The sequence below is a fragment of the Nanorana parkeri genome, unplaced genomic scaffold (assembly GCF_000935625.1).
Source record: "Nanorana parkeri isolate BGI_ZX_2015 unplaced genomic scaffold, ASM93562v1 scaffold547, whole genome shotgun sequence".
Lineage (NCBI taxonomy): Eukaryota > Metazoa > Chordata > Amphibia > Anura > Dicroglossidae > Nanorana > Nanorana parkeri.
In genome coordinates this window covers 31374-48129 of record NW_017306815.1, presented here as the reverse complement: position 1 = coordinate 48129, position 16756 = coordinate 31374, and the positions used below count along the sequence as shown (strand labels likewise).

Sequence of the window (16756 nt, the reverse complement as noted above, 5' to 3'; positions counted from 1 at the left end):
GGGGGGGGGGGTCATCAACAAGAGTCTACAACAATCAATCAAAAGAGCTGGTTATCACCCACAGATATTTTGACAAAAGCAGGTAAAAGTCTAATTATTGCATACAGGAAAAAGGAGCAGGTTCACAATAAAAAAGTGACATCCCACGTGCGCGGGAGTTAATTCATCCCAGGTTAGCCAATCAGAATGGCGAAGGATGATGGAAAAGGACTGGGGGAAGATGCCGGCTCACAGAATATTGATTTGCCCTGCGTGGGCAAAGCAAAGGTTCACTTTAGAACCCTGTTATACAGAAGCACTGCTGGAATTAACAACAATTTATTTAAAAAAAATAAAAAGAGCCCCTTTTAATGCATAAAACATTTTTATTCCTCTCCATGTCTAAGGCCCCGTTCATACCAGGGCGGTTCGGTTGCACGGATTTGTCCTTGCTGAACCAACTGCATGAACGATCTAATACATTCCTATGGGGACTATTCATGCAATCACGCGACTCTGCGTGATCCGAACCACCTGCAATGCTCCCTGGGCTATTTTTTCGCGCGGATTCTATATGGATTTCAATGGAAACTCGCGGATCAGCACGTTTGAGCGTTTTTAATTGCGTTTGAAACGCGCTTGAAATTTCCGCTGAAACGCATCTGCCCTGGTGTGAATAGGGCCTTAACCCCTTCGTGACGGGAGACGTACACTGTACGTCCAGCCACAAAGGGACCAAATGACTTGTCATGTGAGGAGTAAATCAGTAAGGTTTGTTTAAAATGTAACCTTCAACTAATTTGTATTTGCCTTTAAAAAGCACCTCTAAAATATATCTGCTGAAAGCATTTTCTTTGTGTTACTGTTAATCCCAGCGGGGCCCCCAATACCCTGCTAGGGTAAGCACACAGGCATCAGTAAAGGGTCAGTTAATAAAGAGATTTACTACACATTATAGTTATGAAGAGCATGTAATAGTTAATGTGTATGTAGAATCCAAACAGTGTTTTTAGTTTTGGAGAAAGTATTGACAAGTTAACACCAGTCAGTATATTTTTTGCTCCCGTTTGGGAGATTTCTCATTACTTGTCCCAGAGACACAACAGAAAGGGAGAGAACTTGAGGGAAATTCCTCCCCTAGTTGTCGGCAGAACTGGTGTCCCCACTGTAAGATCTGCTCAGTACTACTCTTCTGCAACTAATGACTAACTAATGGAACTAATTATTATTTTCATAATCGATTAGTTGGCAGATAACTTTTTCGATCATTTAAAATAAATAAAATACCATCCTTAAATTTAAAATAAAATACACAAAAGGAGTGCAACAGTTTTACTTCAGAATAAAACTGCATGCACAATTTTTTTGCAATTATACTGCACTGCAACGCACAGCATTGTGCTACCACACGTTCCCTTGCAGGCGATCGACTGCGGGCAGGAAGCACCTCTGGGGTGCCACTGAAATGAATAGCAGCACAATGCACCTCCCACCGGAATTTGAAAAATATTTTTCCCCACCTGTTTTTTTTTAAATTGAGTTGGGGCCGTTTCTTTTTTTTTACTATTTTTTAACCACTTGCTGACCAGGCCATTTTTCAGGATTCAACGCTGCGGTACTTTGAATGACATTTATTCTGTCATGCCACGCTGTACTGAAATTAATTTGATACCATTTTTTGGGGACAGATAGAGCTTTCTTTTGGTGGTATTTAATCACCACTGGGGGTTTTATTTTTTAATATATTAAGGAAAAATTACAGAAAATTTTGAAAAAAAACAACAACGGTTTCACCTATATTAAATTATAAAACTTTATTCCCCAATTTTTTGGTAAAATATAAAAGACGGGGTCACGTCAGGTAAATAGACAAACATGTCAAGTCTTAAAATTGCATGCGCCCGAGAGTGGTTAAAATTATTTTTTTATTATTTTATTTTTATATTTCACTGTTTAGGGGCTTTGGGGAAATATCAGGGGTCTAACCAGACCAACTAATCAATAATGAGGATCGTTGACAATGATTCTCATTATCAATTATTAATCAATTAGTTGGTTTCAGCCCAACTGGTCAGTAACAACTCAAAATCTGATTTTCTGTCACTTTAGACTACAATAAAAACCTAAAAGGGCTTTGAAGACTTCCCTAATCTATCCTACACTTTAAAAGTGATTGCTACGATTTAATCCAGTTTGGGCTCCCAGACCCAGAAAGGTTATGCTCACAGTAACTGTTTTGCTCCTGATAACACTATAACCACACTATAAATGTGAGGGATCTGGCCAAGGGAGTGGGTTTCAATGTATATAGAACTTTGGGGAAGTGACCACCCACATCACTAGCCACAATACCATATAGTAAGGTATAGATTGGTAGGTATAGTACAGGTAGATTGTCGTACGAACATTTGTACGAAAAAATCCCATCAGAGACTTGGTGATTGTTGTTCCAAATTTCGTTTGATTTTTATTGAACAATTGATTTTAGAATGAATGGAACTTTCCCGATCGAAAACCACATTCACTATTAAAAAAATGTTTCTTCATGGAAATAAATTCCAACATGCTCCTTCAAATTCTTTCGCTACTAGTCAAAAATCGATAGACTTCACTGCATCATCAATTAGAGAGTTAGTCTAACTGTGTATACCCTACTTAAAGGAGAACTATGAGATGAGTGCTTTTCACTCACCTCATAGTTCTAGCCGACCTGCGACAATGAGACTGTCACAGGTCGGCTCAGTAGATCGGGAAGTGAGCGAACACATACCAGCGTTAGCTCACCTCTCGATCCTGTCACGGCTCTCTGCCGTGACAGGGGAGGGGTTGCATTCCCCCCTCCCATCCGCCAGCGCTGACTGGCGGAACGGACCGGGGAGGGTACAGCTGGCTCTGCCTCTAGATAGGCAGAGCCAGCTGTCAGTCACGCAGCTGGGCGGATCCAGACATAATTGTCGGGATCCGCTTCACCTGCTGCGTCTCAGTATACCACGAGCAGCTGCTCGCGGTATACTGAGCCTACGGTGATGGGAGGACGCTAGTTTGTGTCCTCCCGTTACCCTAAGGAGAACTACGGGGAAAAGCCTTAACCCTATAGTTCTCCTTTAAAAAGGTGTAATATCTGATATGGTGGATGTTACACACCTGATTTAGTAATTGGTATAGAGAATGATATAACATTAGACCTTATTAGGTATTGTAGCCATTGATGTAAGCAAGAAGTCACATCTTCTGAGTATTCTACATCTTCAGTCCATCCATTTCGCTCATTCCCCAGCTGGAAGTCAAGGTGTGAAAAGGAACAAGGAAGTGTTCCAGTATAAAGCTAAAGATCTGGAGCTCAGCCTGGAATCATGGATTTTATGCACTTTTCATTGCTGATCGATAAGCAAGCTTTTTTAAAATATTAACTTTAACAACCTTCATTTTAACCCTTGTATCAACCCTGCTTGCAAATTTCCAACTGGGATTAGCATAAGGAAGCTTTTTTTCGCCCGACTTTGCTTTTACAAATTAAAATGAAGTTCATTTAAAGACAAAACTTTTTTTGTGTTTTTTTTTGTAAATCCAAAATGTTATTGTTGTTACTGGAAAAGGAATAGAGGAGGGGACCTTTCAATAAGAACACCTGTCCCAATGACAGCTGTCTAAGAGGGCATTTCCCCCTAGTTTGAAGAGATTTGCTCTCACTTCCTGGTGTGTCTTCAAAACAGGTAGTGAAGGTATGACACAAGAGAGCAAAATAAAACCCCTCCCTACACTATACAAAACAAGAACATTTTCGGCCCAAAACATAAGATAACTGTCACCGGAGAACATACTACTTATTTTGAGCTGGTACCAGCATAAATGAACAGGAAGATCACATGCAGTATTGCTGAACAAAAAAAAGGGAGCATGCAAATGGCTAGAAAGCAAACATGGAATTGAATCCTTTTTCTAAATTGATATTCTAATATTGTGGATGGAAGATGAGATATGCAGCAATAGACAACAGGCAATAGGAACATGAGACAATGGAGAGGGGTTAGTACATCTTGGTCAGCTTGTTTACAGTTACCTCCTTGCTCTCTTGGCTGAAGGTTCAAGGGGGTCGGTAATGCTGCATTCGGTTCGATTTTCAGCGTCTGCGATGACAAGTTTGGGAAAGTCCACAGGACACAAGAGCCGAAAGGAGAAAATTAGTTACCAAAAGAGTTAGCGGGTAAGGTAACAATGCAAATGGCTTCCCTCCTTAAAAGTCCAGTAACCACCAAATAGGAAAAATTGGTTCATTATTTGGGAGAAAATTTTTCACAGGGTCTTAAAATGAACTTTGATAATAATTCCCATACAAAGAGTGCATCACACTGGGCAGGACTGCATAGTGACCATCCCTGGCCCAGGCAGCACTTTATATAGAAATAGCATTTGTATCTGTATTTTAGTATCAGCTTCCTGTAATCCCTTGCAGCTCTCAAGCTGGGAGAGGGAAGGCCATCATTATAAACGAGTTGGGGCTTTGCAAAGTGCCTGTCAGCCTTAGGCTTCATTCACACTACAGTGCGAATTCGTGTTTAGGGATCCCTGCGGCAGTAACCTATGAATTCCTGCGGCAGGAATCCCAAATATGCCATTTAAAAGCAGTTACTGTCATCCGTTGAAGTTAATAATTGGGTGACAGCGGCCACATTGGAAAGCAGCAGTCTGCCGGCAATCCACATGTAATCAGATGTGATATGATTACATGTGGTTAGGAATAGACCACTATCCCTGGACACACTGATGTTTTAAAGTAGAACTATGGTATCCAATTGAAAAAAGATAAGTGTTGCAGCACTTACAGTTTTCACTTACTTTCCCTGCAAGGTTTTACAAATAGCTGTTGATCCTGCCAGCAAAATCCATCTCACGCAGCTTCCAGTGATGGGGTGACTGGTAATTAACTGCTCCTGAATTCTGAGCAGAACTGTCACCCTTATGTAGGATATGCCTGCTTACAATACAATTACAGTCCATGTACCCATTGCACTCCTCACCACTCATCCATTGAGATAAGATGGGTGCAATGGTAGTTGACGGATGGCCACCGTCTCAGTGATACAGATAAATATGGACACCGGCACTCCAATGATAGAATACGTCTATTTAATGGCGAACGTGCAAACATACTTATCGCAACGTTTCGGGGTCACGTAGGATCCCTATAGGCATTGCCAGAACACTGTAGCTTGTCTTGGCCACTGCTTTCTGAATTGGCAGTGCTGCTTCTTCCGTTATAAGCCTCACACTGAGCTGCAGTGCCTGGAAGGGATAGCATGCGAGGCACAAAAGAGGATTTGTCTCACTCCCCCCACCCAATTTATGAGGCTTTTGCATCACAATGGATTTAGGACCCGTTTAGACTGTCACATGGATACCTTTAGTTGTACTGCAAGTTGAAAACCTGCAGTAAGTTTCAGCCCAGAGCTCTTCAATCATACATTTTCTCAAATCTAACCGTGTATTGGCTACAAAAACTGGCACAGCTTGTCAAAGCAACCACTGAGACAAACATACAACACATTGCCTCTCCTATCCTCCATTGTTACATGGCCCCCATGTTTTAAAGCTGGATATTTTTAGGTTGTCCTATACTACATGTGATGAGGAAGAAAATCAGGTTTCCTTTTTTGGGTTACTTTTCCTTTAAGAATAAACACAGATAAATAAAAACTTATAAACGTGCTGAAATGGGTTAATAAAACTTGACAGGCAAACATATGGGGGAGGGGGAGAGAGGCGGGAGATTTATCAAAACTGGAGCAGAGACAATCTCGAGAAGTTGAAAATGAGACAGAGAAGATGATTGGTTGCAGTGCAAATCTGCTCCAGATTTTGATTATTTCCCCCTATTGTATGTTCTCCATTTGCTTACCTCAATGGAACAGGTAAAAGGCAAGAGTCCTTAGCAAAACAGCAAATACCTTGAAATAATATTAAAGGGATCTATGGTCTTATTTTTCTTAGATCTACTGTATGTGTAAATGTAACTAGCGTAGTGTATTTAATTTTTATTAATATATGTCCCGGTTCTGCCCTCTCTGTGCTGTAGTTTCATTCACCTGCCGTCATATCACTGTGTCCAGCAACTCTGAGGGTCCAGTCACACCAATGAAGCTCTCATGGTGGGAGAGGGAATGCCATCATGTTGATCACACATGTAACAGTATAGCAGGTGCATTGTGTTGCCATTCATATAAAATGGCACCCCAAACGCACCTCCCAGTCCCAATGCGCTTGATAGCGCCGCAATACCATGTGTTGTGATTGCATGCACTATTTTTTCCAACTGCAACAACGCACAGTATCGTGGTACCTTTGCAGCTGGGAGGTGTGCAATTCAAATAAATACCAAAGAAGCAGGATGCCACCAGCACACCAAACGAAAACCTACTGAGCCTGATGAAGGGGACTCTGCGTGGTCCTGAAACATTGTTCCATGTGACAATATGCATCAATAAAAAATAGGGCTGCGGAAATTAACGATTAATCCCTCGATTAATCGTAAATTTTTTTGATCGATCAAAGTTCTTTTGATCCGTACTCACCTCTCCGCTGGCTTCCGGGCCTTCCGTCGGAGATCCGGTGACGTCACGGACATCGACGTCATCGGACTCCTCCCCCCTTCCCCAAGTGGCTGTCGGCTAATGAAGTGAAGGGGGAGGAGTCCAGTGACGTCACCGGACTCCTCCCCCTTCACTTCGTTACCCGAGGAAGCTGTTTTCGAGGGATTAATCGTTAATTTCCGCAGCCCTATTTTTTATTGATACATATTGTCACATGGAAGCAATGTTTCAGGACCACGCAGAGTCCCCTTTATCAGGCTCAGTAGGTTTTTGTTTGGTGTGCTGGTGGCATCCTGCTTCTTTGAGCAGATTAAACCTTTCCCTGCAATCGTTTTTTTCTTCTTTTCTGACATCGGGAGCAGCGGCCTGACCGTAAGTCAGAAAAGAAAAAAAAGGCATACAATTGCATAGCTAGATTCCTATTGGCTATTTCACTTTGCAATAGCCAATAGCAAACTAGCTAATGCACCCGCCCACTACAAACAATCACTTGACGCTTGGTGTGCCGGTGGCATCCTGCTGCTTTACTGTTTCTAGGGGAACCATCCGCAGTCACTTCAGCACCCACCTTTGGGGTTTCCGGTAGGGATGCACCAATGCCAGTTTTTCAGTATCAAGTACGGGTGCCAATATTTTTATTTCGGTACTCGCCGATACCAAAAGTCCCATTAAGGAAGCCAGGCGGCGTGTAAGGACTCGCTTCCTGATTAGCCGGGAAGCGTGTAAAGACTCACCACCCAGCTTCCCAATCAGCAGGGAAGCCGTCTGCATGCTCCCTCGTCACCAGGTGATGAGGAAGCATGGAGCCGGCTTTCTGGCCAATCAGGATGCCGGGCACCATGTAATGACTTGTTGCCCAGCTTCCTGATTGGCCAGCTTTTCGACCAATCAGGAAGTCGGGCAATGAGTCATTACACTGCGCCCGGCTTCCTGATTGGCCGGGAAGCCGGCTCCATGCTCTCTTGTCACCAGTGACAAGGGAGCCGGCTTTCCGGCCAATCAGGAAGCCTGTGGAGCGTGTCATTATTTACTACCCGGCCCCCTGATACCGAAAGCTCAGGTATCTGAGAATTTATGCAAGTACGAGTACTCTCCAAAATACTCGGCATCGATACTAGTATCAGTGCATCCCCAGTTTCCGGAAAGGAGTGCGGTGGGACACAGCTGTCATTCAAATAAAAGGCAACGAGACTGCCGCACTGTAGGTACTTTGCGCGGTACTGCACATTAAAATCGCATGGAACTGTGCGATTAACACACAGCATTGGTGTGAACAGGCCTTGAAAAGGACAGAATAGCAGCGTAGTGGCCAAACCACATTGCACAGCTGGCCATATATAAATTACCATTTTTACTCAAGCTAAATAACAGAAATCTTTTAATTCCCTATCAATGCTAAGCAGAGGGGGTAGAGCCAGCCACTGTATAGGGAGAGCCAACACCCATGCTTGCCAAAAAACCTGAATGGTGATTGCAGCTGAATGAATGCAGTTGAATGAATGCAGTTGCTGTTCAGCTGACAATTTGCCACCCAGTTTCCTAGAGAAAAAAAAAAAGTCCATTGCCAATGCTGGAAGAGCCACCCAACAATTGAATTTTGGCCTGAATTAGCAGGCAAAGTTGATCTGTGTATGGCCAGCTTAAAGGCCCCATTCACACTAAGCGACATACCTTTTGCAGCGGATCAGCGCGGGCGGGATAGCGCGACTTTCGGGGCGACGGTAGCGCGACCTTCTCCGTCGGGCTCCAGTAGAAAAAAGCAAAATCGCGCAAAATCCGCCGAAAAAAGGGTCCTGTAGAAGCGACCGCGACGAGCGACATGGAGCTAAGACAGCTCCATTGAATAGCATTAGCCGGCGACTTCTCGCGATATCGCGGCGGAAATCGCTTAGTGTGAATGGGGCCTAAGAGACTAAAATCAATACAATTATCTGTATACATATTATCTCAGTAGCTTATGAGATATTATCCGTTGTTTGACAACTTTGTCCAATATAAAGATAGCTACTAGCGCTACCAGAAAGAAGATTTCAATATGTAATATGGTCCTCAATATATGGCACAAACAGCATGTACAAATGTGAAGATGACATGAAAATGTGCTTACTGATAAACAACTCAGATACACACACTTGCGACATCTTTCAGTGCCCCTCTATGCCTGAATGAGACTTCCTGGCATTGTTGGAGCTTGCCTGACTCTTTCCATCTCCCCTCCCCCAATTACCAATTGGATTTTTGGGGGGTGGGAGAGGGCAGGTACGCATGGACATTACCAGAAAGTTCTGAAGTTTTGCCCAATCTGAATGGTTACGAACAGTTGCTACTGTAATTCATACAACAGGCTGCATGTACACGGAGAAAGTAGGCTCATTACAGGAGCAGGGGAACAAAGTCTGAGAAAACCAAACTATAAACTTCCCAGTTCATGATGCAAAGATGTCAACTTAATTAATTAATATTTTACCTGTTTACAGTATGATATATAAACAGAAATGTTCAAAACTTGCGTATGTAAAGCCAAAATTTTACTTTAAAATTTCAGATAGAGTTAAGGAAGGGCTAAAACCCATGGCTCTTTCTTTTGGCTGTGTCAGACTGGGAAGATTCCCTTCATTTTCTACCCTGGAGACGCAACAAAAAATGAGGAAAAGAATTTCCCTCTTAAAAAAAATTGTCAAAGTTGTCCTCATTGGTAGTTTTCCCTTACCTCTTCTCAAATGACATTCTGGATTTCACCTCACTATCTGTAACAATGGCCACCAAGGCAAGCAGAAAGTGTATTGTCCCAGTGGAGACGCAGACAGCAACGAAAACCTGACAAAGGGTCTAACCCAGTGGTTCTCAACCTGTTGGTCGCGACCGAAAAGTGGGTCACAACCCACAGTTGAGGGGGTCCACGCGTGACTTGTGCTGTGCTAGGTAAGAGGCTCTTCAGCCTCCTGCTAGCGCAGCAGTGTCAGTTCTCCTAGATGGTGCAACAGCAGGCCAGAAAAGATCAGAGCGAGGGGAGCGAGAGGAGGTGAGTGCTTGATCACCAAAGAGCCGCACTGGGCACCACCAGAGAGTCCCACTTACCACCTGAGAGCCTACACAGATACAAGTTTTGGTTCATCCCTAAATGTTACCGTTGGGGGTCACCACCACTTGGCAAAAGTTACCAAGGGGTCCCGGCCCTAGAAAGGTTGAGAACCACTGAGCTAACCCTTCAGCAATCTATCCAAAACTAAAGAAAATGGTTTGCCTTTTCATACATTTTCTATTGAGAGATGAAAATTAGTGCATTAGTGAGACCCCAATGAATGAACCCTGCACCCTGAAAGCTGTAAGAGCACAAGGTAAAAGTGAAGGCCCAATGCCAGTTACATGGAATTCCTCACCTTCAGAAGTTATATTTTCATCAGCCTCCGATGCTGTAGGGGCCAATTCTGCATTCATTTTTTTCAAGTTGGTATCAGGAAGGGAAGAACGCGGTTCGTAGTCTCTCTTTGTGTCAGGACCTTTGTAGTGGTCCTACAGGCAGAAAAGGGTTTAAGGTTATACATGTAATGCATTTACTAACAAAAAGTAAAATTAGAAGTTAGTGGAAATATATTGAAAGAGAAATATGTGCTGATAGCCTTCACATTTGCCCATTACTGGGGTGGGTGGTCTGTTAGCAAATAGGAAGGCTTGGAAGGAAGGGGGGAGTTGGGTGGTGCACTCACCCAGGAAGTGTATACATTTGGGTTTTCCATCCTCCCAGAATCCTGAAGGTGGATGCTATTTACTTACAGTGCTGAAATACCCCTAGCATTTCCAGAAGAAAAGTTGGCAGTGGCAATCCACATACTTCTCTGACAAAAGGTTTACTTAAAGTAGATTATTAAGAACTATGACAACATGCTAATAAAGACATTTGACTGTATCCAGGACGGGAAGTATGTATGTCGCAAATTCAGAGAGTTTGCTGATTAGGTGGGAGAGCTCAAGTGGTGTTGGCTGGCTGATTAGACAAAGAGCCAAGCTGAAGCAGGTCTCCTTGATCTGGCCTCTATATATACTCCCAACCTGCTTTGGGCTTTTGCCACACACTGGAACCAGTTCCTGTGTATGGCAGCCTGGGGATCGCTAGAGTATCTTTTTAGTGAATTACAGCCCATGTTTGGTGAGACACAGCATGTGCGGTAAAGACTTAATTTGCAGAGAGTTAGATGCCCGGTAGGTTGCTTCAGGCCTGTTAACCAAGGACCCTGTACATTAGTAAGTGGCAAAACTATATGATTTTGCTTTTCTCTTTGGTTTTGAACCTGTACATAGTGTAGACCAGGGGTGCCCATTAGGTAGATCGTGATCTACCAGTAGCTCTCAAAGCTGATGCTGGTAGATCACGAAGGGTGTGAATGGCGGCCCCTTTATTCCATTTTGGTATATTTTGTTTAGCTGTGCACACACATGATTACCTATTAGCCCGAGTCTGCTGAGCCAAGCTCCCTGACACCTTTCTGGTGGATTCTGGGGGTTGAAGTGCTATGTATTACATCAAAGAATAGTTTACACAGCCTGTTGCACTGCTTGCAAAATACAGCCAGGTGAGCCAGGAGAGAGAGCGGGGAGAGACAGCCAGGAGAGAGAGCGGGGAGAGACAGCCAGGAAAGAGAGCGGGGAGAGACAGCCAGGAAAGAGAGCGCAAGAAGAGACAGTCAAGAGAGCGAAGAGACACAACAAGGAGAGAGCGAGGAAAGACAGCCAGGAGAGAGACAGCCAGGAGGATGAGCAAGGAGAGACAGCTAGGAGAGAGAGAGCAAATAGAGACAGCCAGGAGAGAGAGAGCGAGGGAGGTTTTTTTTCGTTGGTAGATCTCATGTAGCTCGTCATTTGAAAAGTAGATCTTAACACAACAAATTGTGGGCACCCCTGGAGTATATAGTCTTTGTACAATTACATGTGTGTTTTACCATGAACTGTTTAAAGCGTTGTGAACTCATCCAGGGAGTCGTACAACCATGCTGCTAAGCTAATCTCTCACAGAACTCAAATTAGATTTGTCTGTAGAATATGATTTTTAACAAAGCTGCAGGATCTGTTGGATAGCTTTAGCAAATCACTGACTACTCTCATTGGGTTACCTAGAATTGCTCCCTAAAGCATATATGAGAACAAGCAGGGGCATGAGCAAAACAGCTTAGTAAGCAGAAGAGTCAACTAGACAAGATAAAGGTCCAGAAAGATAAATGGATTCAAAAACGTTGCTGTATCCTGAGCTGCTGTAAGTGTTATATGTTCAAGTTTCAATAGAGTGCCTTGATTATTTTTTCCTTACCTTGTGATAATGCCGAGGCTGTGTGAATGGAAGTGGTGGAAACGTCATACTTGGACCCTTCACAGTGACACCCATAGGAGGAATGCCCAGAATGGAGTGTCTTGCGGCTGTGGGAAAGAAGGGCGGCATTGGAGGGGCAACCATGCTGAGACCCCGGAGATTACCTGCTAAACAACAAATGATATTCTTTTCTCAGTACAGAGCTCAGGTTAAATCTTTCAGCATTACGGAGACTTCTATGAGATGATGAAGAAGCCAAGGTGTGAATGGATGCCATCCCAGGTACAGCTTTATGCTATATGTGTATGAACTGGAAAAGAAAGGATCTGATGCTATCTTATCTCTGGACTGACACCACTAATCAAGAACCCAGCAGAACTGCTTGATCTTTTTTATAGCAGCCCAGAAGCATGACTATAGAGGCAGGAAATGAAGAACCAAAAACTGAGTATATCTATTCTAAACAGCTATTGTTGGTTTTCCTCTCTGCCCTGCAGGGGCCAAATGCTCATCGATGATAAAAAAGGTGATATTTGTACTTTTAGTTTCTTCTGCTGTTCAATATCATGGATTGTAAGTGGGCCCTCAGAGCCCTACCATACAATGCAGGGCTGCAGGTCCCGAATTGTACAGGCTGATGTGCTAGAGCTGTGACCAGCAGAGCAGTAAAAAGAGAACTTCTGGGGACTGGTCGGACAAAAAGGAAGCAGCCTGCACGAGTGAGGGATAGGCAAGTATATAACGTTATTAGTCAAACCCTTGCAACACACATGCTGCAATTACCTGAAGACGTTTGCGCCTGGGCGCAAACAGTCTGTTGCCTCCTCCTACCGGTATGAGCAAGTCTCTAGTTAGCACTTTTAACTGACTCCTTGTGATGCTTCTCCCTCTCACAGTCTAAGCTCTGCTGTACAGGAGTGCAAGAGGGTGATACCAAGTCAAATTTAGGTACTTGCACTGATTGCAGTTAAAGTAATACATTTATTGAAGTCTTAATAAATAGAAAAACTGCATTAATTGGTGTCTTTTATATCTGCCTGAAGCTCAGCTGTAGCCCATTCTTACTGTAGAAGTTGTTTTTTTAACTAAAAATGGGGGGGACCAAAAGAAGACAAGAGGTCAGGTTGGGGTGCACAGAAAACAAGAGCTATGCGGGGAGAGACAGCCAGGAGAGAGAGCGGGGAGAGACAGCCAGGAAAGAGAGCGGGGAGAGACAGCCAGGAAAGAGAGCGCAAGAAGAGACAGTCAAGAGAGCGAAGAGACACAACAAGGAGAGAGCGAGGAAAGACAGCCAGGAGAGAGACAGCCAGGAGGATGAGCAAGGAGAGACAGCTAGGAGAGAGAGAGCAAATAGAGACAGCCAGGAGAGAGAGAGCGAGGGAGGTTTTTTTTCGTTGGTAGATCTCATGTAGCTCGTCATTTGAAAAGTAGATCTTAACACAACAAATTGTGGGCACCCCTGGAGTATATAGTCTTTGTACAATTACATGTGTGTTTTACCATGAACTGTTTAAAGCGTTGTGAACTCATCCAGGGAGTCGTACAACCATGCTGCTAAGCTAATCTCTCACAGAACTCAAATTAGATTTGTCTGTAGAATATGATTTTTAACAAAGCTGCAGGATCTGTTGGATAGCTTTAGCAAATCACTGACTACTCTCATTGGGTTACCTAGAATTGCTCCCTAAAGCATATATGAGAACAAGCAGGGGCATGAGCAAAACAGCTTAGTAAGCAGAAGAGTCAACTAGACAAGATAAAGGTCCAGAAAGATAAATGGATTCAAAAACGTTGCTGTATCCTGAGCTGCTGTAAGTGTTATATGTTCAAGTTTCAATAGAGTGCCTTGATTATTTTTTCCTTACCTTGTGATAATGCCGAGGCTGTGTGAATGGAAGTGGTGGAAACGTCATACTTGGACCCTTCACAGTGACACCCATAGGAGGAATGCCCAGAATGGAGTGTCTTGCGGCTGTGGGAAAGAAGGGCGGCATTGGAGGGGCAACCATGCTGAGACCCCGGAGATTACCTGCTAAACAACAAATGATATTCTTTTCTCAGTACAGAGCTCAGGTTAAATCTTTCAGCATTACGGAGACTTCTATGAGATGATGAAGAAGCCAAGGTGTGAATGGATGCCATCCCAGGTACAGCTTTATGCTATATGTGTATGAACTGGAAAAGAAAGGATCTGATGCTATCTTATCTCTGGACTGACACCACTAATCAAGAACCCAGCAGAACTGCTTGATCTTTTTTATAGCAGCCCAGAAGCATGACTATAGAGGCAGGAAATGAAGAACCAAAAACTGAGTATATCTATTCTAAACAGCTATTGTTGGTTTTCCTCTCTGCCCTGCAGGGGCCAAATGCTCATCGATGATAAAAAAGGTGATATTTGTACTTTTAGTTTCTTCTGCTGTTCAATATCATGGATTGTAAGTGGGCCCTCAGAGCCCTACCATACAATGCAGGGCTGCAGGTCCCGAATTGTACAGGCTGATGTGCTAGAGCTGTGACCAGCAGAGCAGTAAAAAGAGAACTTCTGGGGACTGGTCGGACAAAAAGGAAGCAGCCTGCACGAGTGAGGGATAGGCAAGTATATAACGTTATTAGTCAAACCCTTGCAACACACATGCTGCAATTACCTGAAGACGTTTGCGCCTGGGCGCAAACAGTCTGTTGCCTCCTCCTACCGGTATGAGCAAGTCTCTAGTTAGCACTTTTAACTGACTCCTTGTGATGCTTCTCCCTCTCACAGTCTAAGCTCTGCTGTACAGGAGTGCAAGAGGGTGATACCAAGTCAAATTTAGGTACTTGCACTGATTGCAGTTAAAGTAATACATTTATTGAAGTCTTAATAAATAGAAAAACTGCATTAATTGGTGTCTTTTATATCTGCCTGAAGCTCAGCTGTAGCCCATTCTTACTGTAGAAGTTGTTTTTTTAACTAAAAATGGGGGGGACCAAAAGAAGACAAGAGGTCAGGTTGGGGTGCACAGAAAACAAGAGCTACAAATTTTCCATTTGCAAGGTTGGGGGCATAAATAATATTTCCAGGCAGTCCTTGGTATGTATATGTTCATATTTCCTATGTGATGTCACTTGCCAGACATTCAAAGGGCTAGTGTGGTCACATTTATTTTGTCTTACACCAACTCTGTACAAGACAGAATTACCCAAAAATATATTCCTATACACAGAAATTAGAGCAGGTATGGAAAAGCAAAACCCCAAAGACCCAACTCTTCTCCCTGCTGAATTCCCTATACAAATCAAATGACAGATGGCAAACCTAATTCAAATATGGCTTCTGGATGGGCTGGCCCATCTAAGAGACTTCAGACAGAACATGGTGTGAGCTAACCTTGCATTTGCTGCATTAGCAGAGCTCGCTGTATCATGGGATGAGTGTTGAGAAGCCTGGCAGGGCTGCCTTGTCGCAAGTTCAACATTTGGTGCTGCTGCTGGACTGCATTTGGAATCGGCCTGTAAATAGTAAACAGTTAGTGGAAGGTTGGTGAGAGGTTGACAGATCACTAGATGCAGAGTGTCCTCACCTGTGGGCCGCATGCTGGGAAGGCAGATGGTGCTGAGTTGTGGGTGGGTGATGTGCTGCTGGCTGTACAGTTTGCTGGTGCTGCTGCAGAAGATGCTGAAGCTGGATCAGCTGATGGAACTGTTGCTGCTGCTGCTGCTGCTGCTGCTGCTGGTTGAACATGTTGACTAACTGCCTGAGAAAATACAAAAGTAGTCAATTCATCCCTTACACATCTATAGAATGCATACGTAAACCCTTAATCTATTTTTCAGTATGCTTGGCATCATGCCTCACAGTACGTATGTCTGTGAAGATTCTCATTCATCCAGGTCATGGTATATCTGTAGAAAATAAGTTAAGGCAAATGGACTTGCTGTATTTTTCTTGAAGATGTTTTACTGGTCATCCAACTCGCTTTTTCAAGTCAAAATTAAGAAAGCCGGTCGGATGACTAGCAAAACATCTTTATGAAAAATACAGCAAGTTCAGTTGCCTTGACTTTTTTTTTTTACATATATACTCGCAGTATGTAGTTTTGTTGTACAAATAACTTATTGTGAATCTGTTTCAATGTTTATTACCTGGAGATCCTGTTGGTAACAGCACTTCCTCTGGCAGGCTTGCAATGCTAAGACTACTTGGCATATAGAAGCAAAGTTGTCAGCCTGCCGTGCACATTCCTTCAGTAGATTGTTGAGTAAAGCTGGCCATACACTGATCTATTTTTTTTCGTTCAACCAGTGGGCTGAACGAAAAAAATAGACCCGATTCCTCCATCAACACTAACAGCGTGTCGATCGGGGAATCCCGCTGTTCCTTTGATCTATATGAAAGATACCCCAACAGCCATCTGAAGGATTGCACATCACAGGCTGACATCACTGCTGCTAAACAGCTTAGAGCTGTCTGCCTGCACCAGGACATGCTGTTATTGGCAAGATCTCACGGTAAGACACTGCAATAGATTTACAAAAAATGCTTTGGGGGGATTTCCACTTTCATTAAAAAGTAATATAGCAGAAAAAATTGCTTCACAAGCTCATGTGAAATTTAATATTAAAAATTACCTTTCCGTTTCAATCTGCAGCTGCTGTAATATTCTAAAACTGTAAAAAAAACTAAAACTTTAAGCAAAAGAAGTTAAAGCAATATGGCAACTATGAACACCTTTGAGTACAGAGCGCCTCCAGAAATGTAATATCCTACTTGTGCAATTGGCTCATCCCTATAATGAGACAGTTGCCTCAGACGGCATCTCATTGGGTCATGTGGGGGCCTGAGCGTCCCAGGTTGCCAAGAGCTCTTAGCAACCTGTGATGCACTGGCTGTCACTGATTGGTAGGATTT

At 43.4% G+C, this 16756-nt stretch overlaps 1 protein-coding gene across 1 annotated transcript in view; it reads right to left on the bottom strand.

Annotated features, from left to right (window-relative positions):
* Nucleotides 1-16756, bottom strand: part of CIZ1 (CDKN1A interacting zinc finger protein 1) — a 65381-nt gene that overhangs the window by 24204 nt on the left and 24421 nt on the right. Inside the window, exons 8-12 of the mRNA XM_018561818.1 lie at nucleotides 15429-15602; nucleotides 15236-15357; nucleotides 13734-13897; nucleotides 9947-10079; nucleotides 4040-4106 (exon numbers count right to left, since the gene is read on the bottom strand). Coding sequence (XP_018417320.1) covers nucleotides 4040-4106; nucleotides 9947-10079; nucleotides 13734-13897; nucleotides 15236-15357; nucleotides 15429-15602 — 660 coding nt within the window. The remainder of the gene's footprint in view (nucleotides 1-4039; nucleotides 4107-9946; nucleotides 10080-13733; nucleotides 13898-15235; nucleotides 15358-15428; nucleotides 15603-16756) is intronic.